Raw genomic sequence first — 21913 nt, forward strand, 5'->3', positions numbered from 1 at the left:
GGGGCTATATATACCTTAGATTGTAGCTATCGGATAATTGTATCCCGAATTGGCATTTCTTTTTCTCGGTGTGATAACTACATTATTGTGGTAACTAGGGTATTGTGGCAACTTTTGATGCAAATTGAATCACAATCTTGCATCAATATACGTAGTACAATAGACACACCTTCCCCACAGTAGTATCGCCCTGTAGATCACTGTTCAAACCCCGATTATTATGTAACATGGACGGGAGTACCTGTGGCTAGCAACGCAGATATTCTGGTCGCAGATGACATACTTGGCTAGACCTAGCAGCTTCATACAGGGGTTTGTGATCGTGAGTATCTCAAGAGAATGCGAAAGTAGTTGTTGCGTTACCAACATTTACTAACACCAGGCGCTTCTGCTTGGGCCTAGAGCTCACAATTCTCTTTTGAAGAAGAACTACCTGGCTTGATTGATCGTCTACAGAACCCAGTAACGGATACATCGGGAAGCCACTTGCGCTATGATACACGTGAATAAGAGTAAGCCAAGCAGCCCCACATTGGAAAGGAGATCGGGATTTGCAGAAGGCACCGAAGATCGACTCAGCCCCAGGGTATGCGTGATGGCCCACTATTGTAATTAACGGGAAGATGGTTCAGTGCCATATGCCAATCGGGACCAGTCAGTGGCCATAGATGCTAGTATCAGGAACTTGTATCTGCTGACGAGCGGCGCGGTTGAAAGCTATAGCATAAAATAATCTGCCGCTCACGCCGGTGATATTCGGGGAATGTTGTAGGCTAGTATGGTCTCATTGCCATCCATTCCCTAGGCCCTGCGTAGATCGTATAGTACAATAGACAATGTAGGAGCATCGTTGGTTGATATCATTCTATTGATGTCGAAAACCTGCATACATCGAGGTTTATAGGTCATGCTTTGTTGGAACTTTGAATGAAATGTAGTAGTTAACACACAAAATCCATTTCCTGATCAATTCAAGGCCTAAGTAGTAGGTAGCATTTCGGGGGGTTCAAAGAAGATGATAATGTTACATGAAACATTTATACATATCTTGGCCGACCAATCCTTTTTGCATGTCCCGGGCAATGTCCAGCTTCGATGGCTGAAGGGCTCCTAGTACTAGCTGCTACTATAGTGTTCTCCACCGTGCACATGCCCTCAAGCAACTATACCGGGACAGGCAATCCCGAGGAGGCCCTAAATGATTGCTGTTCAGCTGCTCCACTTTTATTATGCATCGGGCTCTATAGTGTGTGCGGCTAACCACAATGTACCGAGGTTTATCCCAAAACCAACAGAATAACTAACAAGCTGATAGAATATATCAGTGGAGAGAGTACTATGATCAGCAAACATGCAGGATATCGCACTTACTCTCTGTTTTTTGATTATTGTCGGGATCTGCTGATATAATTTACTGCTCCCCGCTCTTTTCTTTCAACTTTTCTCGGGTTTAGTGGGTCATATACCATGTGATCGCCTTCAGTTGGATGATGGCAGTCCTCGTCCTGGGGGTTATCATATTTACAAAGAATATACAGAAATGGGCTGCTTGCTATTATCGAGACATTTCACATTACGATTCATTATGAGTTATACAAACGGCAACAAGAGGTTACAGGAACATACTGAATCGTGATGACTGGACTAGACCATTCACATAAAAAGTAGTAGCGGTAATTATGGATTCTTCTTTGTTTGTTTATTAGATCAATCGGTATTTGTCAAGAGGAAGACACATTTGTCAAGCACAATCATAAAGCCCCAAACACATCCTGCAAAATGATAGCCCAAACCATCTTCTATAACCCTTGTAGCATGCACCGCTCATGAAATGAGCAAAAGACTAAACCCATGTTTGTAACCTATACCATGCATCATCAACCGTAACAACAATCTCAGACCCCAAAAGTAGAGCATATAATAAGGAGCTCTACCTCAAAGGTAATCCGAGACTTGGATACCATCTTCGACAATAGACTTCAGTGTCTCAAAGTCATCGGGAATATTCTCCCATCCTCCTTTTGCAAACTCCGCCCATTTCTTCAAGTATTCAGGCTGTTCAAGGCAGAAAATAACGATATCTTTCGTGGCAACAGCATCCTGCAGCGCACTGTGCCCTTTAGAACCATCTTGGATAGACCTGTCGAGGAACACCCTCGACAGCGTCTTCAACGACCAAGTCCTCCTAAATCGCTGGGTTTCCCATCTGGGCCTGAACACAGCTTCTGCCGTTAGGATAGTCGAGTCGACTATTTTGGGGTGGATCATCCCAAGGCAGTTTAAATCATTTTTTATATCGTGCCCAATCAGCACGGTATCACTATCAATATAGTCCCACAGGGCGCGTCTCGCCCCCATCCACCCACGCAGGGCGTCGCCGTTAGCTATCGCCTTCTTCATAGCTCTAAACGTGATACCACTGTAGCGAGTACACCAGTTGAATATCTTCCTCTGGGGATTAACGTAACTATCGACGAGGACTTCACCAGTTAAAAAGTCCACGGCAGCGAGATAGGCAATGACTCGTCATCCTTTCTCTGCTTGCACCATTTCACAGTCGATGACCACTGCGTCTCTGGCTGTGCGATTGCCAGGTTTGCCCTGATGGTGATGATTATGGCCACCTAGTGTGCGCTTGAACAGGTCCAAGCGGATTATCCCCTTCCATTGGGGCCTATCTGATTTTGGACAGGGAGTTGTGACCTAGCCCTCGGTTCTGAGACGAGCCGGTGAGTGGCATTTTGCCTGAAGTCTTTTCAGTAAGTCTTCCTGGTTCAGGGCTTTCGAAGTACTCTGACCATTCTTTTCCTCCATTGATAATTTCGATATTTCTGACGATAGTGTATCAATGCTTGAAACGGAGGAGGATATACTAGACTCCGGGGTCATTGCTGCAGAAGAAAAGGATTCCATGTTGAAGGTAGGAATGAAGTCGTCGTAGTTAAATCCTTGAACTTTGCAGGAGACGATCTTGGCTAAGAACAACTTCAGGAAGTTTTTCTTGAGTCGCAATCCCAGACCCTGTCTGGGGTTATATGTCCAAGCATTCTCTGATTTTTGCACAGCTGGCTCATCTTCTAGAATGTATTTGCCAAGCATACTGGGTAGTTGTAAACGGTTTGCCGATCGCAGCACTGGCTTATAGGTATAAGCGACAGCTACGCACAGGGGAAGCCGTAATTACCACTGGAATTAACGGTATTCATGCACTTGTTCAGGGTTAATTAGGGCTCAAGGGAACTCAACTTTGTGAGCGAAAAGGATTGGTTGATAATAGTTATTGGGGCATAGTTAATTGCCGGTTGCAGCTTTGGTGAATGTCTCATATTGCCGCGAGACGTGAATTGGCTGGCCCCCAACCTAGAACCCCAAGGTCGTGAAGAACACTCTACCAGGTCATTTCAGCATCATGTAGAGAAAATTCAAATCGTATTCTGCAGGTTGTAAGGATCATTGTGAGCGTCACTTTGACTGGTACTTTCCATCACACCATGCTCGACAAGGAAAAGGATGTGGCTGCTGTAGTTGAGAATATATTCTGACATCGTGTTGTGCATATCGTCAAATATAACAGACTTTGCGCCTGACTGACAATAAATATATCCCCTTGCCATTTTTATTCATAGCTAGAATAATAGTTAATTCGGGATTCGTCCAGGCCAGAAAACCTACATTTATTGTCTTACCCGTTAATGCCTGTCGCTTCCAGACAGCTTCTGTGGTAACTGGCTTACTACGTTTTTCCTCTGCGTATAAAGCATACCCAGCTTATAAATTTTCAAATCAGCCCGGATGGTCTAGTGGTATGATTCCTGCTTCGGGATTTGAAATGCAGGAGGCCCCGCGTTCGAATCGCGGTTCGGGCCCGATATTTTTTTTGTTTTCTTGGCACTCTTACAAGCTTTCCGAGGTAGACATGCAATTTACTACTTGGAACAGTTATTTATGGGGAATTTACTGGTTGCGCGAGACCGTTCATTTGTTGTGATATGTGGTTACTCTATAGTGAAGGCCATCCTGAGGTTAGCGACAAATGAGATGCACCAGGAGGATCAATCGAAGAGTTTTAAAGCAAGATGAAAGATTGGTTTGCTTGGGTGTATGCATACAGATGAAACTGTAGAAGCACTGAAGCCTAACTAAGGAAGTCCATAATGTTCCTGGTCAAATACAAGAAACGAAGTGAATCCATGTGTTCCCTGGGGTGCACCCTGATACTCTGTGCTGAATTGAAATCCCTTCCGGATGTCACAAGCGTCAAATTCACGTCTGTGAACAAAGACACCCCTTGTACACAAATAGTAATCTGTATTGCTCGGGTCACTGCGGTCGTCATTGTCTTCGGCTGGCCTTAGATTCAAAGTCTGTCCTGCCTCGGAAATACTCGCCAAAACAACCCTCGTCAAAGACGGCATCTTCCTGATTTGCGTGAAGACAGGCTCCCATAACCCAGAGACAAGGTTCACTTTCTCGAGCCACAGGATTTCAATATCGGGATGGTTGCGTAGAAATTCTAGCAGGGAGTCTGAAGTGGCGTAGATACCGAGCAGATGGAGTCTCCTCAGCCGTCGAAGACGGACCTTGCTAGCAATGTATTCAAACAGCCGATGGTATAGGCTTACATCCCCAATCACTGTACAACGGAGCCTAAGGGTCAAGGTCTCTAGGTTTGGCATGTTCTGCAGTAATCGAGCGACGCCAGGATAGTTGTTCTCAAAGTTCACTTCGCGATCATGACTCGCAAGAAGAGCCCCCGGCCTGAGTCCGTGCCAGCTTCGGCGGGTTTCACGCTCCCATCTTTCCATTTCGGCTTTCCGTTTCGACAGCCTCTCTGAATTGGCATCTACTCGCGTTGATAGATCTATTGAAAAGTTCTTGATCGACTGGCCCGAGGTAAAGGTACAAGCGGCTTTGTCGAGGGTGAGCATATGGGCGGTTATGTCGTTGGTTGGGATGGCTGAGCGTATTGGGCTTCTAAATATCGTGAGGCTATTGAGTTCGATAGTGCTTTTTGCAATAGCAGACATGGATATGTGATAGACCTGGGTTGCTTTGCACCAAACAGCATACCAGTCACCTCGGGACCTGAATAAATCTGGCCGTGGGGAATATGTGACTTTGGCTTCCATAGCAATGAAGTTGAGCATTCCAAAATTGTTTAATATGGCTGTCAGTGTCGGCACGGCGTGATCTTCATGGGCGAGCTGATGTCTCGCAGACTCTTCCTCCAACCATGCTAGATCTGCCTCTGCTTGGACCACCTCATCCAGTGTACAATCTCTTGCTGTTACCCAGGGAATACTATCCTCATCTTCGCATCGACTGGTCCTGAGAACCTTCTGGAGGAGAAAACTGTCGTAGACTGCTGCGATTATAGTCAAATCCTTGACAGCTGAGCGCAGGATGTCATGGCAGGAGAGAGCACTGAGGGACTCCAGGCTCCGTGTGGTCAGATCAGTAGATTGGTGGCGCATAAATGATTTGAAGCGTGGGCCCAAGCATAGTTGACTCCATGTTCTGTCGGTTAATCGAAGGGATTTGATGGTTTCCAGGTCGAGATACTCGATGATCTCGTCCACCACAACAATCGGGAGATACAAGGTTTCCTTTGGGATAGAGCCCATGGCGTTGGAGTACTAACAGGGAGATGTATAGGAGCTGCTGATCCTTATAAGGGAAAGAGTCTAGAATTTGTGATCTCTGGAAGTTCTGATCACAACGGTTGTGTCTACCCAGCTCCCTTCCGATCGTCAAATATCGCGACCTGAATGGTGAATAATATGTTAACGAAAGTTACTGCATATTCAATTGCTAGTGTTACCATACCCCCCTCCAAAGAATGATCCAGCACTGGCAGGGAGCAAACCTCGGTGATGGTGACTGAATACGTCATGTGATTAACCTGGCTATGAGAATAGGTAGCCTCTAAACGTGAATAGACATAGTTGGTACAATATGCATTCCAGTATTATTCGCCCCCGATCGTATAGTGCAGTGTGAGATGTTGAGGTAAGAGAACGAGGAATAAAGAGAACCAGCAGACGCGAAACGCATCGAATTCCAACCAACGGGACAGGAAGGAACCGAAATTTCTTTGTTCACAGTCATTGACCGAACCTAGCTCTACACTACCATAATTAAGCGCGGCTATCCCAGCTACATTGGCACGTTGCAACCAGGACGTCGAATCGGCATGTTGCGCCGGGTAGGGTTGGTGAAACGGTGTGATACCCGTTGGTGGGACAAAGTAACATCGCCCGTCATTTCTATTGGACTACCCCAACCAGCCAAGATGTGTTCCTGGATTTCGACTTGAGCCTCGCAATTCGTGCTGCCATACTTTTATCGAGATTTTAAGGTGGAAATATTATCAGAGTAACATCCTGGTCATGATTGGCTCATCCTGGCTTTAGTCATTAGGAAGCGAATCAATATCCCGTATCCACCATAACAAGTCAGCAGTCCAATCAACAACAGAAGTGGGACGCAGCATGGCGTCCTATACGATATATAAGCCTCGAATCGAGATTGGCAAGATCTACTACCCTGTAGCACTAACTGTAGCACATAATTATACTCACCACGCGCATATTCATATCATACCAAGGACCCGTGATATGTAAAGGTAGAATAGACATTATATTTTCAAGTATTAGGATTCGTAGTTGCTAAGTATTCAGTTCCCTTTCTCATATTTGTAGATTAGATGGTGCAAAAACGTCGCTAATTAGCTGTGGTCGACGCGAAAATCTGGCCCAGTCTGGGAATTTTTCAATTAAGCGCCCTTGTGACATGGCTTCCGATAGCAGAGACAGCCTAGCCTTGCTGCTGTCATGCATGGGCGACACTGTCCACAAAGCCTCTGCGGAGTCCATACCCCAGGTGGCTAGTCAAAGGTATCAAGGATTGTGAGTAGTGGAGATAGCAGAAACGGGGCTATGCTGATCCGCAGGTCTGGGTTGTGCAGGCGTGGAGTCCAGCTCTTGGATCGAACCAGGCAGCTCAACTGGCCTCTGTGGTGCCACTGCTACTGACGGTGACTCGACAGGAGAGATCTCCGATGGCGGTGCCTCATGAATTTCGCTAGGCGCCACAGACGACATTACAGCAACTCGTTCAGCCACCTCAGACGAGGGTGACTGCGGTGGCATGGCAACCGTCTCCGCAAGTGGCTCTTTTGATGCCTGTTCACAATCGAAATTTGACCTATGACCAGAGAAGACATCGGATTGCAACGCCTGCATAAGCCTGTTGGCCTCGACAGGCGGAGGGATGTCGCCGCTTAGCAGTTCCCGTGCCTTGACAATATCCCCGTACAGTTTTCGGTTCGCGAGCCTGTTTTCAAAGATAATGCCTCCTTCTGCACTCACGCCACCAAAGAGGCCCTTGGTTTGTGCGAATGAGAATATCCCCATGACACCACCAGTGCTTACGACACCCGCAATCTCTCCACTGCGTCCGACCGGTCCCACTGCCAGTGAGACGTTGAGCCCCAGAGTTAGGCTTCCCAGCTTTGCAAACGTTTGCACTGCATGATCGCTCTGCAGGATGAACACGAAATCTGTCAATTCGACACCGATTTGTCCGCCGAAGCCACCTCCCACGGACGCGATGGCTGATGGGGCAGACCAGGACCCGTCGGGTAGACGTGCAACGAGGATACCAGAGCCAAGGCGCACTGACCCTAGGAACCCGGCTTTGGCGACTGTGAGAATGGCGAGGCCCTTTGAAATGTGAGTCAAGGTAGTGACGAGGCGAGCACATATTCAGAGCATACCTTGGCACTAGCGAGTGTTTTTCGGGGGATGGTACGTCCCGGGCTATTGAAGCCATCGGGATCTGTGAAACTGTTGATGATCTGAGCTGCTTTTTCGCATTCGCCTGGTTATCACGTAAACTTTGTTAGTTTCGGGTTACGCGATGAACGCTGCCTTTGTAGAATGTCGTAGAGCTGAGATGATTCATAACATTCAGGCCAACATCCTAGTAAATCGATACGTACTTCGTAAAGATGAGGGAAGCGGGTTGTGAACAGGCATTTTGAAGAAGAATCATACAACTCTGAGATTGTTGACAGGAAACAATCCAGTCTCTGCGGCAGTTTTTAGAAAGAAAATGGAACGAGGCTGAGGGGACGCGTGGGGGGCCAAAGCTTGACCAGAAGCAGTAAGCAGTCTCTTAGCCCCGGTTTTAAGGGTCTGCGTTTCCCCTTTCAGTCTAGCCGGCATCCTTTGCCTTGGTTTTGACGGGATCTTGCTGCTAGTCTGTCTCTGGCTTCGTGTTATGAAACTATGGTGAAAGAGGGATCTACACTCTCTTTGTCTTCTAGTCAGGCACAGCCACACAGTCCTACACCGCTCGGTGATCTTTAAAGTTCTTGACATGCCAGCTCCAGCTGTTCGTTCTAAACTTCTGATGACATGATATGATAAGCTGCACTATTGATCCATCGCCCAAAACATTATATCATGATATATACCCTACCCCCAAATGAAGAAAAGCTCAACCAAAGAATGCACGACCCAAACGTACTAAAGAATTACTATAGACCCGAGATGATAAAGTTCGGCCAGCGGTAATGCCAGATGCAACAATTGTGCGAACGATGTTAGCTGACACTGAAGACTTGCCAATTGGCAGCGCCCCGCGTATGGAGGCATGTGCTCCCTCTTCTAAGAAGTGAGTGTCTAAGCCTCAGATTTTTCAAGGATCCAGGTAGCCATATCCTCCGCATAAATCGGGTAAGTCTCCGGCAGATCGGCATGCAAAACATGGCTCCATCCATCGTAGGACTTGTGCATCTTCGCTGTTTCAGGGAAACGAGCCGCCTCGCGCTCAAACCATCTCTTGCTTGCATCGTAACTGGTGCAGTTATCCCCAGTTCCGTGAGCGAGAAAGATTGACTGCACTCCGTCAACAAGGGTCAATTTGCCTTGATCCAGCTCCATCATCCGGTCCAGCATATTGGCAAACATCTCGAGTGTTCCCGTGGCATGGTTCAACGGGTCCTCTGCAATGCTCTTTTGCACTGCGGGATCGCGCACCAGCGTTTCTACCCGCATTTTCTCCACGAGCTGGAAGCGGGGTAGAAGCTTGCCTGCCAGCCGGCCCACGAATACCGTGATCCAGCTGGGGGTCTGTTCGGGTGTAAGCCCCATCAAAGGAGCCGAAAGCATAATCCCACGAAGTGAGGACACGAGCGGCTGATACTCCTTGGTCGAGGCAAGAGTAGCCACCAATCCACCACCCATGGAGTGCCCGTTGATAAACAAAGGGAGCTCAGGGAAGACGTTGGTCTGCTGGTCCTTGATGACGGCGGCCATGTCGGCCAGAACCAAGGAGGTAGGCCCTGTGTTTCCACGGTCGGACTTTTTCGGGGCCGATCGGCCCCAGCCGCGCTCGTCGATACCAGTGCAGTAGATACCACGACGTGCTAGCAAGGGAAAGAAGTTATTGTAGCTGTTGATGTGGTCGCTGAAGCCATGAAAATGTACAAGTTTGGCCTTGGGGGCAGCGGGCTGGTGGAGATGTTAGGATGTCGGTGACTGAATGGGATGTTTGACATGTGATTGAGGGTGTGTGCCCTTACCGACCAGGTCTTCTGGTAGAGGACGGTTCCGTCCGCGAGTTTAAACTCGCTCTCTGTTATCGTGATGTCTGCCATTTTACAGTGAGAGGCGACGTTGAGACGAGATGAAGAAGTCGATGATGGTCAGGTCGTTGAATGAAGGGATGTTGCACGAAGTTGATAGTTGCAAGGTTGAAGGAAGACCTCGGCTGAAAGACCGGGGGTGAAAGGAAAAGGCAGAGATCGACGCGTGAGCACAGACGCCGCCAAGAATGTCATCTGGTCGCCTGAGGCGTCTACCCTCCACACCGTCCATTGTCTTTCACCAGTCATTCCAAAATGCTGCATAGCAGCTTCGTTAAATCCCAAGCAGATGACACGCCGTGAAGTCATGAATAGGCTAGCCTATCTCCTTGTGTCAGCAGGAACAGGCTATAACACTGCCTACTAATAACTACCGCGTCAGCACCCAATATGACAAGCTGGCGGGTACTGGGTGGGTCAACTCCCTGCACAAAGACTAAATCCGAGATTCATCTGTTAAGCTCCAGAGATCAAGGAGCGTCTGGGCATTGCCGTGGGTTTAAGCCGGTTTATACACGCATATGTCACAGACTGTTCCTTCAAGAGGTTCCTGGCAAGGTTCTGAGGGGACTGACTCCGCACTATTCTGTTTCTCAAATGCTACGGCCAACAGCTCATGGACTCCGCTATGCGATAAATCTAGAAACCCCTCTTTAATTATTCTCGTGTTGTCCAAGGGATCAATCGATCACATTACAATATTATATTACTTCTCGGTTCCAGTGCCTCTGCCCATCAGTTTGAGTGGGTGATGTTCTAAATCTATTCCTTACTTAAGGGACCGTATATCACCTCCCATCCGCCCCCATGGGCTGCGAGCCTATAGCGTTTACATCATCCTGCTTTATCTGCGTATATTCTTTAAGAGTCCAGCTGGGGTCAAGAGTATTCATGAAGAGATAAGGTTTCTCCACCTAAAACAAACGGATGGGGGGGATCAACCCCCTGGCCAAGACATGACTTCGGTAGACGATCCAGCAAATGCAACGTGGACTATGACTCGATGCTCTCGAACTTCTTTTTTTTTTTTTCTCTCCCTGGGGTCTTGGCATAGAACATCGCCTCTTATTATAATGAGAAATGGACAGAAAACAACATTGGTACCATGTTACAGCATATTATATACTACCGGCTTTATATCGATGTGTACGAAAGATATATTTGTCAGACCAAGCCAAAGTCGTTGGCTGGGAAGAGCTCTCTAGATGTGGCCGTAGTCTTCTTTCTACCTAGTAGAAGAAGATCGACTAAGCTAATCATTTACCATGATAAACTGTTTTATTTTCACCCCCAATAAACTCCTCTGCGACAATTCAGCTGGACCAGTCTGACAGACTCGGCATATAGTATTGTGGATCCGCGCGGACTGGTTAATGTGAGTAATTTTAGGGGTACAGCGAGAATGCATTGACGTGACGTTCCATTCCAGGCTAAGCTTGACAAAACTCCTTTGGTACAGATGCGACAGCACAAGCCAAAGAAACCATCATTCAGCGAGAATAATCAACAAGGTAGGGTAAAACGCTACAGTGGATTTAGCTGTGTTGCTGGCTGTACAAAGTACACGTGATCAAAGCGGAATGTCGCCATCGGTCGCACCTCCAACTGTCCCATGGGTTTTCCGAACAATGACTTACTTCTCCTCTTATTCAAAATTATAACCTTGTTTTGACATGCTTTAGGGTTGAGTTGAATGACTGACAGCCGAATGTCGGGTGTCCCTGACGGTCCAGGCGCTAAGGCCACCCACCCACCATGGGTTCGCCATCGGGAGCAGCCATGGCGTGCTGCTCCACTTCAATGAGCTCAACTTTGGTTCTTCCACCACTTCATTTGCGCTTCTGCTTCTTCCCCTATTATAGCCCCAGTCCGTTGACCCATCCGTGAACTCGCTTTCCCTGATGCGGTTTAGCAGCCCTCGATCGTATATCTGCCCCCGATGGTGTCATCGCTTATTCTCTGAGTGACACTGTCACCAGCCAATACTGATGCTTCGAACTCGCTCCTGGGGGGTCCAGATTCCCCAGATAAGCGGAAATCTCGGAATGGATGACTGCGTGGACAGATTATTTCTTTTCCCGCAGCCGAAGCAGGGTCCGGGAAAAGAAAACATATCAGCGCCTGCTGCCCGTAACTCTATCTCTCACCGAACTTCCATGCTGCCGACGCAAGGTTCCATCTCCCGGCTTTGCGACATTCTCAACTCACCACCTCGAACACGCCAGAGATCCCGGATATAATGGCCGTCTCAGCTTCTAGTCCAGATCCGCTGGACGCGAATATCGATGAAAGAACGCCCCTGAATTCTTCGGCGCAGCATGCGACTCCCAGTGCAAACACCCCGGATTACAGCAGCATAACAAAAGGGCTCACGAGCGACGTGCACAGCAGCCATGGTAGTGATGAGGAACGGCCGTTGATCAACCCACCCGAGTCGCCTGGGAAAGAGGTGACGGCTTTAACCAGTATAAGTACCGTGATTGGCGTGTTGTTGCTGGGTATGTCGGGTTTACGGTCTTGTTAGGCTTTCTTCTCAGTCAGACTGACAATCGTCTAGGTGAATTCATATCCAACGCGGACGCAACACTAGTCATGGCGGCAACAGGCAGAATCTCTTCTGAGTTCAATCGACTGCGCGATGCGAGTTGGCTATCAACGGCATACACCCTGGGATTATGCGCTGCTCAACCGATGGTCAGCTATCACACAATTTTTGAGAAGATCGGGATAGACTGACGGTGACATATAGTACGGTAAGCTGAGTGACATCTACGGTCGCAAGCCACTGCTACTTTGGGCGTATTTTCTTTTCGGCGTGGGATGTGTTATCAGGTAGGCTTCAATTAGATGCTGGTTTGCCGGTTTGTGCTGACAGCGGTTCCCCTAGCGGTATTGGTCCGGATATGGCAACTGTCATACTGGGACGTGCAATCAGCGGAATTGGGGGTGCTGGAACAATGGCGATGGGATCTATCATTATCACAGGTAGGGTATCCGCTTACTAGCTTGATGAACATCACTGAACATAGGCAGATATTGTTCCCCGACGGGATGTTGCCCATTGGCGGGCGTACATCAACATCGCGATGACTCTGGGTCGTAGCGCAGGAGGCCCAGTGGGCGGATGGCTAACTGATACAATCGGATGGAGATGGTATGCTTTGCGCCTCTGTAGCCGCTTCTCTCGCTAATTTGCGGTCAAGGTCGTTTATCATTCAGGGGCCCTTAGCCGCTGTGGCAGCTTTATTGGTGGTATGGAAACTCAAGCTCGCCCATCCAGTCACTGAGAAGAGCGTCCGCCGTGTCGACTTTCTTGGAACGTTTCTTCTTGCCACTGGTATAATCACAAGCACAGTTATTATGGACCAGGCAGGACAGTCCTTCGCATGGGCATCACTGTCAACGGCAATCCTCGCAACTCTCAGTCTGTCAGCATTCGTCGCCTTCGTTCTTGTTGAACTCTATGTAGCCCCCGAACCGATCTTCGAACTTCGCATGCTGCGGAAGCCGAATGTGACGCCCAGTTACCTGATCGGATCGCTGCAGATCACCGCCCAAGTTGGAATGATGTTCTCCGTGCCGCTATATTTTCAGGTGACATCGAAAGCCTCAGCCACCGTAGCTGGAGGGCATCTAGTTCCCGCCGTGATCGGGAACACGCTTGGAGGCTTGATCGCGGGAGCCTTCATCCGTCGCACCGGCCAATTCAAGGTCCTCTTAATTCTTGCCGGTCTTGTTGCGTCTGTTGCATATCTACTCCTTTTCCTCCGCTGGAACGGTCACACTGGATTCTGGGAGTCTTTGTACATTATTCCCGGTGGTATGGGTACTGGTTTCTGCTCGGCGGCTGCTTTCGTCAGTATGACGGCGTTTTTGATGCCGCAGGAAGTGGCCATGGCGACAGGAGGGTATTTCCTACTCTTCAGCTTCGCCATGACGGCTGGTGTGACTGTCACCAACAGTCTGCTGGGGACTGTTTTCAAGCGCCAGATGGAGCAGCATCTGACTGGCCCAGGGGCCAAGAAAGTGTGTATCTCCGCTCCTTTCTGCATTTATTTACTGACGGGTTTGGAAGATCATCGAGCGCGCGCTGTCCGATACGAGCTATATCAATGGCTTGCAGGGTCATGTCCGAGATGTAGTGGTAAAAGGATATGTGGCTGGTCTCCGCTACACTTATCGTAAGTTGTCTAATTTGGTATATTCCCTGTACTTCCTTATTGACTTTTGTGCCAGTATTTTCCCTCATCCTTTCGCTTCTAGGATCGGTCCTTGCATGGACGGTCCGAAAACACCAGCTGTAATGACCGCGGCAGGGAGTATCCGAGAGCTGCAAATTGCTTCATCGAGGCTGGCATTCGATAGAAGAAGACTTATAGACAACTATTCCTGCAATATAACCTTTCTTTTGATTAATCTCTATATTATAAATCGCGCATGTGTCAGCCCTTTAGCCGAGTGGCGCGCAGGTCTCTCGCAGTGGATATGCTACGGCCCTGTTCCGGTCGGAAGAGTAACTGGAATCAGCGAACGTCCTCATGAAATAAATGCATGTGATATTCACAATCATGCAAGCTCTCGGCTAATATACTTTGTCGGCCTGGGCATGCGGTAGATTATACTGTCCGCTCAAGCCACCGGCCAGGATATCCCGCTGAACGCTCCATCACCGTGCAGCTCGAATGCAACATGGGACGGGCTTTGACTTTTCGTCAATAAGAGTTTAATCTATCTTCTCCGCACCCATATGGCCCTATGGCGTCGACCCGGGTAGTCTGCAGGAATTCATCTCGCTTCGCCAAGCGAGACGCCCTAACGGGTAACCTGCAGCTTACCCTGTTCACCCGGCATATCACACGCCCCGAGAAATCCGTTACGTCCTCCACGAGTCAGAACAAGGTTTGACCGTTGATTCTTCTCCATTTCGAGGCGTATTTAGCTAATGGTCAGTATTCCGTGTCGGAGATTTGTTGTTCTGCAACAATTAAGGGGACCAGGGTCAAATCCTGGCCCCCGAAGTGATCGGAGTTTTGACCAATGAGAGACTGTGTATACGCCCGTTCCTGGCTGATGGATTGATTGCCGGCTTCACTTGGCATCCATCAAGCATCAGATGTGACCAGAAGGGTAATGAGTGGGTTGATCTGCCTTGCAAGGTGCTCAGCCTTCTGCCACCGTACTGAAGGGAATATTTAAGAATGGTTATCAAGAACAGAATTCCCGGATAGTCAGGCTGTGTTTGGGACACTTTCTGTCGCTTCGTCAGACATTAAACGCAGCTATGAGAGTGTCGACTTCAAGTATTGCCCTTGCTGTGTCCCTTTTCGGGAAGCTGGCCCTTGGGCTGTCAGCTGCAGAATGGCGCACTCAATCCATCTACTTCCTTTTGACGGATCGGTTCGGTAGGACGGACAATTCGACTACAGCTACGTGCAATACGGGTGACCAAGTATGGTATTGCAGTACTTTCGTCATTCATCTGCTGACTTGGATAGATCTACTGTGGTGGAAGTTGGCAAGGAATTATCAACCATGTTCGTATCTCACTTCATACCATCCATGCTGGGCCCTTCTGACTATTGCTATAGTTGGACTATATCCAGGGCATGGGATTCACAGCTATCTGGATCTCACCCATCACAGAGCAGCTGCCCCAGGATACTTCCGACGGTGAAGCGTACCATGGATACTGGCAGCAGAAGATGTATGTCCTCATTGCATTCATATTTTATGCTTACTTGCAGACTGCAGCTGACTTGGCAGATACAATGTGAACTCCAACTTCGGCACGGCAGATGATCTGAAGTCCCTCTCCGATGCTCTTCACGCCCGTGGAATGTACCTCATGGTCGACGTCGTCCCTAACCACATGGTAAGTACTGCTTTACCTCTATATTAGTAAACCCAATGTGAACAATGACTGTACCAGGGCTACGCCGGCAACGGCAACGATGTCGATTACAGTGTCTTCGACCCCTTCGACTCCTCCTCCTACTTCCATCCATACTGCCTCATCACAGATTGGGACAACTTGACCATGGTCCAAGACTGTTGGGAGGGTGACACCATCGTGTCTCTACCAGACTTGAACACCACCGAAACCGCCGTGAGAACAATCTGGTATGACTGGGTAGCCGACCTGGTGTCCAACTACTCAGGTGCGACCCCAACCCACTAGAATCATGTCACATACTGAACTATATATCAGTCGACGGCCTCCGTATCGACAGTGTCGAAGAAGTCGAACCCGACTTCTTCCCCGGCTACCAAGAAGCAGCAGGAGTCTACTGCGTCGGTGAAGTCGACAACGGCAACCCTGCTCTCGACTGCCCATACCAAAAATATCTAGATGGTGTTCTCAACTACCCCATGTACACCCCCCTTCCGCCTTTTTCTAAACCATCACTAACCCAAACAGCTACTGGCAACTCCTCTACGCCTTCGAATCCTCCAGCGGCAGCATCAGCAACCTCTACAACATGATCAAATCCGTCGCCAGCGACTGCTCCGATCCGACCCTCCTGGGCAACTTCATCGAAAACCACGACAACCCCCGCTTCGCCTCGTATGCCCATTCCCCTTCCCCCCCCCCTCCCCTTTCACAATAACCCCCACTAACAAAACAAAGCTACACATCCGACTACTCGCAAGCCAAAAACGTCCTCAGCTACGTCTTCCTCTCCGACGGCATCCCCATCGTCTACGCCGGTGAAGAACAGCACTACTCCGGCGGCGCCGTGCCCTACAACCGCGAAGCGACCTGGCTATCAGGCTACGACACCTCCGCGGAGCTCTACACCTGGATAGCCACTACGAACGCGATCCGGAAACTAGCTATCTCAGCGGACTCGGACTACATTACTTACGCGGTTCGTCCTTGTCCCTCCCCCCACCCAGAGCTCAACCCCCATTCTAACACGAATCTAATAATGGAATAGAACGACCCAATTTACACAGACAGCAACACCATCGCGATGCGCAAAGGCACCTCCGGCTCCCAAATCATCACCGTCCTCTCCAACAAAGGCTCCTCCGGAAGCAGCTACACCCTCACCCTCAGCGGAAGCGGCTACACGTCCGGCACGAAGCTCATCGAAGCGTACACCTGCACGTCCGTGACCGTCGACTCGAACGGGGATATCCCTGTGCCGATGGCTTCGGGATTACCTAGAGTTCTCCTCCCTGCTTCGGTGGTTGATAGTTCTTCGCTTTGTGGGGGGAGTGGTAGCACAACCACAACCACAACTGCAGCTACCTCCACATCCAAAGCCACCTCCTCCTCTTCTTCTTCTCCTACTACTTCATCATCATGCACCGCAACATCCACCACCCTCCCCATCACCTTCGAAGAAACAGTCACCACCACCTACGGGGAAGAAGTCTACCTCAGCGGATCTATCTCCCAGCTCGGGGAGTGGGATACGAGTGATGCGGTGAAGTTGTCCGCGGATGATTATACCTCGAGTAACCCCGAGTGGTCTGTTACTGTGTCGTTGCCGGTGGGGACGACCTTCGAGTATAAGTTTATTAAGGTCGGCGAGGATGGAAGTGTTACTTGGGAAAGTGATCCAAATAGGGAGTATACGGTGCCGGAGTGTGGGAGTGGGAGTGGGGAGACGGTGGTTGATACGTGGAGGTAGATTGGTTTTACTTTGTGGGGTTGGGGAGGGGATGTACGTATGTAGGTTTGGTTGTGGTTGTGGTTATGGTAGTGCTGGGTTGGGTAATGAAATCTACTTGGTTTCTTTGATTGTGATTCAGATGGGTAAGTGAGTTAACATTGTATGTGAGATAACTCATGGGTATGTACAGAGTCAATTAGCCATGGGCTTGAAGAAAAGTCTCCTAGGTTGTCTCTGAATAGAGTACCCAATTGGAGTTACAAAACGTAAAGAACATGAATATTGGGGAAAACAAAGGGTATTTAACAACTCATGAGCATTTGCTCGTTGGTAGAATGCAATCGTAACAGAAAGTACAGCCAGCTCTCCTATTATCATGAAGAAGTCCAGCTAGTGAACGAAGGAAGAGAATCAACTTCAAATGTAGTCAGGCCGATATGGCTTCACGTGTGAAGTCTCGCCTTGAGGGGACATTGTCCTTGATGGTGATTGGCCATGATGATCATATGGCGCGATGTTTGGGAGTGTGGGTGTAGCGGGTGACCTCACGGAAGGACTAAAGGCCCTGTGCCCTTCTGAGGGTCTTATTTCTTGGCGGTCGGAGTTCTCAAATGGGTTCTCGACAGTCGCACTTGTTTGCGTGTGGTAATTTGAAGGTCTATGTTCGGTCTCGGTTCGCGCAGGCGAGGTGACGGAGGGATTGAAAGTTGCATAGCCATCATTGGCATGCGTCAAGTCGCCCAAGCTCAGCGGAGAAACTGGCCTGACCTCTAATCCATGCATCTGCTCTGCAGTCGCTTGTTCGTGGTGTCCTTGTGAAGAGATTTTGGACTCGGACGACTTCCTGGACGAAGTGGTAGGATTATCATGGTTGTAGTGGGACTGTAGCACATCATGCGATTCATTCGACACACGGTGTTCGTACGAGTTGTCCGCCACGTCAGCGCCGGTATGCATTTCGACGTTCTCATGCGTCTCAGCATGTTCCTCGAGAGGGGACTCATTTCCAGCGGAAGGTGTGTAAGCAACATAATTATGATTCTGTTGCGACGTTTCGTGGGACGCCGAATTTGATCTTCCTGTGGACATATGGGCGGCATCGATATGCGATTCGTTATGATCTTCGAACGGAGAAGCATGGCTTAAATCGGAGGACGATGATTTAGCAGCGGGATTGAATGCAGCATAGCCACTCTCAGGCTCTTCGTGCGAGCTATAGTCATGTGGCATGGTATGGTCCACGTGATCCATATGTTCATGGTTGGCTTCGTGGTGTGCCGAGATAGTGTCGCTAGCAAAGGGCGAGCGCGGCGCATTGGCTGCAGGACTGAACGCCACATAACCACTCCCAGGCTCTTCATGTGAGTTATAGGAGCTGTGTGGCATGTCATAGTCCTGAGGTTCCGGATAATCATAGCTGGATTCATGACTGTATCCATCGTGTGCGGAAATGGCGTGGCTAGCAAAAGGCGAGGGTAACGCATTGGCTACAGGACTGAACGCCACATAGCCGTCTCCATTAGCTGTATTGACTGGTGACAACGTCCTACCCAGGGTGTCGGCCGGGGCGGCGGCTGGGGGAGAGCGAAGACCATTGTGAGTAGCAGGACTGAATGATCGCAGCGGGTACTCGTTTTCTTGAGCTGGGTAGGGGGCTGCGCCAGGCTGGTTGAAGGGTGAAACTGTTCGGGCTGCTGCTCTTTCGCCAGGGAAGGCAGACGCGGGAGTTAGAGAACGAGTGTTTGGATCAATTGCCGGACTGTATGGACGGAAAGGAGTGCTAGATGGAGGACCATAAGGATCGTGTTGAGGCTGGTATGTTTCAAATGGCCTGTACCCTTCGCCAGGACCTTGTGTTCCGGGGACGTTTGGCCCATATCCAGGAGCTGGTGTAAAATTGGAACGTGACACGGGTGTTTGGTTGCGAAAAACTTGCGGTGCCGGTGAGGCATGGTCAACCTGGCTGTACCCGGGGCCTGAGGTGTAGTTTGAAACGGGTGTTTGTGTTCGTGGCATTTGTGGCGCTGGCGACGCCCTGTCAATCGGGCCGTATCCAGGAGCTGGAGGTGTGGGTGTAAACCCTTGCCGCGATACTGGAGTCTGCAAACGCGGTACAGGCCCCGGCTGCTGACCGGGCAGACGAGGTGCTGGGTTGAAGTCTGAACGTGACATCGGTGTCTGGGTGCGCGGCATAGATGGCGCCGGTGATGACCGCTCCATTGGACTATTGTATCCCGGTTGCGCAGGCGCTTGGTTGAAATTCTGTGGCATCCTTGGAGTCTGGGAGCGTGGCATCGGGGCAGGGCCGTGCTTCGGAAGTGGTGGCACTGGTGGCACTGGTGGCGCCGGCGTACCATGCCGATCCAGTGGGCTGTATGCTGACACCGCGGTGCTTCCTGACAATGAAGCCGCGTCAGAATATGCTGAAGATTCGGTCATTGTTCGGCTCAATCCAGGTTTATCATTGAATGCGCCAACATCTGGCAAGGTGGGTTTGCGATCCGGAGCAGCTGTCCCAGGACGTGAAGAGTAAGCCGGGAGAGTGGTTTGTGTGGTAGTGCGCGAGATCGTGGTGACAACAGGTGTCTTGTCGTCATCGCCAGCACCCAGTGAGGGAAGAGTAGGCCGTTTGTCTAGACCCATGTTTGGATTGGTCGGTTTCCGATCTTGCAAGGCCACGCCTTTGGCCAAAGCTTTGTTGACTTTCCTCCGGACAATACGAGTGAGCCGGCTGTTAATCTTTCGTTTGCAATAAGCCTTCAATGACCCATCTTCCGAAGGGATATGGTGGAAGAGAAAGATCAGGTAGAGTACGACAGCCAGGATCAATTTGAGCATTGACAAGACCCATATAACCAGGGTAAACAGCATTCCGATCAGGACAACCGCACGTTCGGTGTTATCCTCCGCCAGCACCTTCATGTTGTCAAAGAATTGCGAAGCTCCGGACCCGCCCTCGTCGGTTGTGTTGCTGCCTCCGGGAAGAAGGTCCATTTGCATCACTGAGTATAGGGTAATGGCGTTAACGACCTGTCGTGGGCCGTCGGCAAAAAGAGTGCTCAGCCAAGCTAGATAGGTCAACATGTGTGTGTGCAAGAAGGGCAGTGGTGAACTTACATTCAAAAGCAAAGTATGCGAAGAGGGCGACGTATTCAGCGCCCTTCTTACTTTTGGTTAACTCGCCGAACACGAGGAATCGCCTCCAACCGCGACCGTTGCTTCCCATTCGAATACTTTGAACGCGCACAGCGAGAGAGTCGAGGTAGCTCTGAGCGATACTCCCGGAGCGGATTGCACGAATGGCGCGCAACCATCGGTAGATCAAGAGGGCGAAAGAGATGATGATGCAAACGGCGAAGATCCATCGCGATATTTTGAAAGGAATCGCAGGCTCAATTTGGCCCGCCCATCGTGAGAAAGCAAGAAGATTGACGGCGGTAAAGGTGTCGACTCCGTACACGGCTATGGAGATAAGAAGGAAGACGTAGAGAAAGAAGTATGAGAACGGGGATAGACAGGACTCTGATTTGAAGTCATCGAGGTTCTGTAAACAGTCAGCGTCAGCGGCATTTCCATAGGAGGACCAATTCAGGAATTGAGCTTACAATGTAATCCCACTGTTCCTCCAAGGCCACGGGCCCTTTCTCCCTGTCTCCAGAACAAAACATGCCGATAACCAATCCGGTGTCGCCAGTACACAATGAGATAAAAGAAGGTGAAGGGAGATGGTCTCAGCGGGAAAAGAGTGATGCTTCGTCGGTCCAGCCGGGCGAAGTCGAGATCGCAACGAGAGCGAAGATCAAAGAGTGAGAGTGTAGTGTGAGAATGAGAGGAAGCCAGGATCTCGAATTTGTTATGTACGAGACCGCGCCAAGGAAAGAGAGGAAAGCGTCAGCAGTACGGCCAGCGACTATCGAAAACAATCGCGCATAACCGCTGAGAGATTGCTGGAGTCCGAGGTCAAACGAGCGACCTGTCAATCACTGCGGACCCATTCTGAATAGCCATTGAAGTGTTGTAAAAGGTTAAGGTGACGCTTGAACTGCGACGTTGGCGGCTAGCTTCAGTGGGTAGGGCGAACGTGCCAAGATAGGGGAAGGGGGGTCCTGGCGCGTGCTGCTGCGGTTACAACACCGATCGCAATTGCTGATAAGTACAGGAGAGAGGGAGAGAGAGAGAGAGAGAGAGAGAGAAAGAGACGAAATATCGGCCACAATGGGAATAAGGAAAGACGAGGTAGTTTGGAGTAGAAACGAACGACAGTTCACAGGGAAAAGGCGAACCCCTTGAGGGTCAGAAGCCGAGCAATCCACGCGAGAAAAAAAGAGAGTTGGCGGGATTGTATGATAATGGAGGGGGCTTGCATGGAAGAATGTGGAGCAATTGGTGGAATTGGTGGAATGAAGAACGAGGGTCGCCCATGGTTTGGTGGCCCAAGGTGAAACACGCACGGAAGGGAGGGAATGAAACAGCGCGGCGCTTGTTGAGAACTACTGGCCACTATTGAGTGTTAGTTCGGATCAATTTCCCAATCCATTGGTCATGAGGGATAAGTACTTACTCGCTGTGTGGATCTGATAGGATCCTCTCCTCTCCCGCACGCAGGTTGCCCCAAATTAATGCCAGCCGGCCGTTGAAA

The 21913-nt window shown here is 49.7% G+C and overlaps 7 protein-coding genes and 1 non-coding gene across 8 annotated transcripts; 3 read left to right on the plus strand and 5 right to left on the minus strand.

The window, feature by feature from the left end:
- Positions 1 to 1935: 1935 nt before the first annotated feature.
- On the minus strand, positions 1936 to 3099 carry BO85DRAFT_459482 (uncharacterized protein; the record flags this gene model as incomplete). The annotated part of the gene is made up of 3 exons (XM_025661660.1): positions 1936 to 2522; positions 2556 to 2678; positions 2724 to 3099. The coding sequence occupies 3 exons, from the start codon at positions 3097 to 3099 to the stop codon at positions 1936 to 1938; spliced, it is 1086 nt and encodes a 361-aa protein (XP_025515333.1).
- Positions 3100 to 3786: 687 nt separating this feature from the next.
- Positions 3787 to 3866, plus strand: BO85DRAFT_t151. The gene has a single exon. It is a non-coding gene; the product is annotated as a tRNA-Pro (tRNA).
- Positions 3867 to 4139: 273 nt separating this feature from the next.
- BO85DRAFT_514174 (uncharacterized protein) lies at positions 4140 to 5624 on the minus strand (the record flags this gene model as incomplete). Its single annotated transcript, XM_025664746.1, has 1 exon — positions 4140 to 5624. One exon carries the CDS (start codon positions 5622 to 5624, stop codon positions 4140 to 4142), a length of 1485 nt encoding a protein of 494 aa, XP_025515334.1.
- A 1008-nt stretch (positions 5625 to 6632) lies between these two features.
- Positions 6633 to 8101, minus strand: BO85DRAFT_449398 (DUF500 and SH3 domain protein). The gene is made up of 3 exons (XM_025660156.1): positions 8003 to 8101; positions 7778 to 7881; positions 6633 to 7724 (listed from the first exon to the last, which is right to left on the minus strand). The coding sequence occupies exons 1-3, from the start codon at positions 8037 to 8039 to the stop codon at positions 6900 to 6902; spliced, it is 966 nt and encodes a 321-aa protein (XP_025515335.1). The 5' UTR covers positions 8040 to 8101; the 3' UTR covers positions 6633 to 6899.
- A 262-nt stretch (positions 8102 to 8363) lies between these two features.
- On the minus strand, positions 8364 to 9766 carry BO85DRAFT_477909 (acylglycerol lipase). The gene is made up of 2 exons (XM_025662861.1): positions 9590 to 9766; positions 8364 to 9518 (listed from the first exon to the last, which is right to left on the minus strand). Exons 1-2 carry the CDS (start codon positions 9662 to 9664, stop codon positions 8688 to 8690), a joined length of 906 nt encoding a protein of 301 aa, XP_025515336.1. The 5' UTR covers positions 9665 to 9766; the 3' UTR covers positions 8364 to 8687.
- Positions 9767 to 11457: 1691 nt separating this feature from the next.
- On the plus strand, positions 11458 to 14066 carry BO85DRAFT_397429 (multidrug resistance protein Fnx1). Its single transcript, XM_025657022.1, has 8 exons — positions 11458 to 12150; positions 12210 to 12346; positions 12402 to 12484; positions 12540 to 12637; positions 12686 to 12806; positions 12856 to 13678; positions 13728 to 13833; positions 13889 to 14066. The coding sequence occupies exons 1-8, from the start codon at positions 11892 to 11894 to the stop codon at positions 13954 to 13956; spliced, it is 1695 nt and encodes a 564-aa protein (XP_025515337.1). The 5' UTR covers positions 11458 to 11891; the 3' UTR covers positions 13957 to 14066.
- An 867-nt stretch (positions 14067 to 14933) lies between these two features.
- BO85DRAFT_520171 (putative alpha-amylase) lies at positions 14934 to 17292 on the plus strand (the record flags this gene model as incomplete). Its single annotated transcript, XM_025665111.1, has 9 exons — positions 14934 to 15101; positions 15148 to 15186; positions 15241 to 15356; positions 15416 to 15524; positions 15582 to 15810; positions 15861 to 16023; positions 16071 to 16217; positions 16281 to 16521; positions 16591 to 17292. 9 exons carry the CDS (start codon positions 14934 to 14936, stop codon positions 17290 to 17292), a joined length of 1914 nt encoding a protein of 637 aa, XP_025515338.1.
- Positions 17293 to 17691: 399 nt separating this feature from the next.
- On the minus strand, positions 17692 to 20942 carry BO85DRAFT_372538 (uncharacterized protein; the record flags this gene model as incomplete). Its single annotated transcript, XM_025656041.1, has 5 exons — positions 17692 to 17864; positions 18705 to 19112; positions 19407 to 20342; positions 20392 to 20818; positions 20880 to 20942. 5 exons carry the CDS (start codon positions 20940 to 20942, stop codon positions 17692 to 17694), a joined length of 2007 nt encoding a protein of 668 aa, XP_025515339.1.
- Between the last annotated feature and the right edge of the window lie 971 nt (positions 20943 to 21913).

Source organism: Aspergillus piperis, assembly GCF_003184755.1.
Source record: "Aspergillus piperis CBS 112811 unplaced genomic scaffold BO85scaffold_9, whole genome shotgun sequence".
NCBI lineage: Eukaryota > Fungi > Ascomycota > Eurotiomycetes > Eurotiales > Aspergillaceae > Aspergillus > Aspergillus piperis.

What these genes read in the sequence shown, in the direction of transcription:
- BO85DRAFT_449398 (XM_025660156.1), bottom strand. Translation starts at nt 8,039, where the DNA reads ATGCCTGTTCACAACCCGCTTCCCTCATCTTTACGAA. An exon ending in GCTTCCCTCATCTTTACGAA is followed by an intron (nt 7,882 to 8,002) that starts GTACGTATCGAT and finishes CGTGATAACCAG; the next exon opens with GCGAATGCGAAAAAGCAGCT. An exon ending in AAACACTCGCTAGTGCCAAG is followed by an intron (nt 7,725 to 7,777) that starts GTATGCTCTGAA and finishes CACATTTCAAAG; the next exon opens with GGCCTCGCCATTCTCACAGT.
- BO85DRAFT_477909 (XM_025662861.1), bottom strand. Translation starts at nt 9,664, where the DNA reads ATGGCAGACATCACGATAACAGAGAGCGAGTTTAAACTCGCGGACGGA. An exon ending in TCTACCAGAAGACCTGGTCG is followed by an intron (nt 9,519 to 9,589) that starts GTAAGGGCACAC and finishes CATCTCCACCAG; the next exon opens with CCCGCTGCCCCCAAGGCCAA.
- BO85DRAFT_397429 (XM_025657022.1), top strand. Translation starts at nt 11,892, where the DNA reads ATGGCCGTCTCAGCTTCTAGTCCAGATCCGCTGGACGCGAATATCGAT. An exon ending in GGCGTGGGATGTGTTATCAG is followed by an intron (nt 12,485 to 12,539) that starts GTAGGCTTCAAT and finishes CGGTTCCCCTAG; the next exon opens with CGGTATTGGTCCGGATATGG. An exon ending in CTGGCCCAGGGGCCAAGAAA is followed by an intron (nt 13,679 to 13,727) that starts GTGTGTATCTCC and finishes CGGGTTTGGAAG; the next exon opens with ATCATCGAGCGCGCGCTGTC.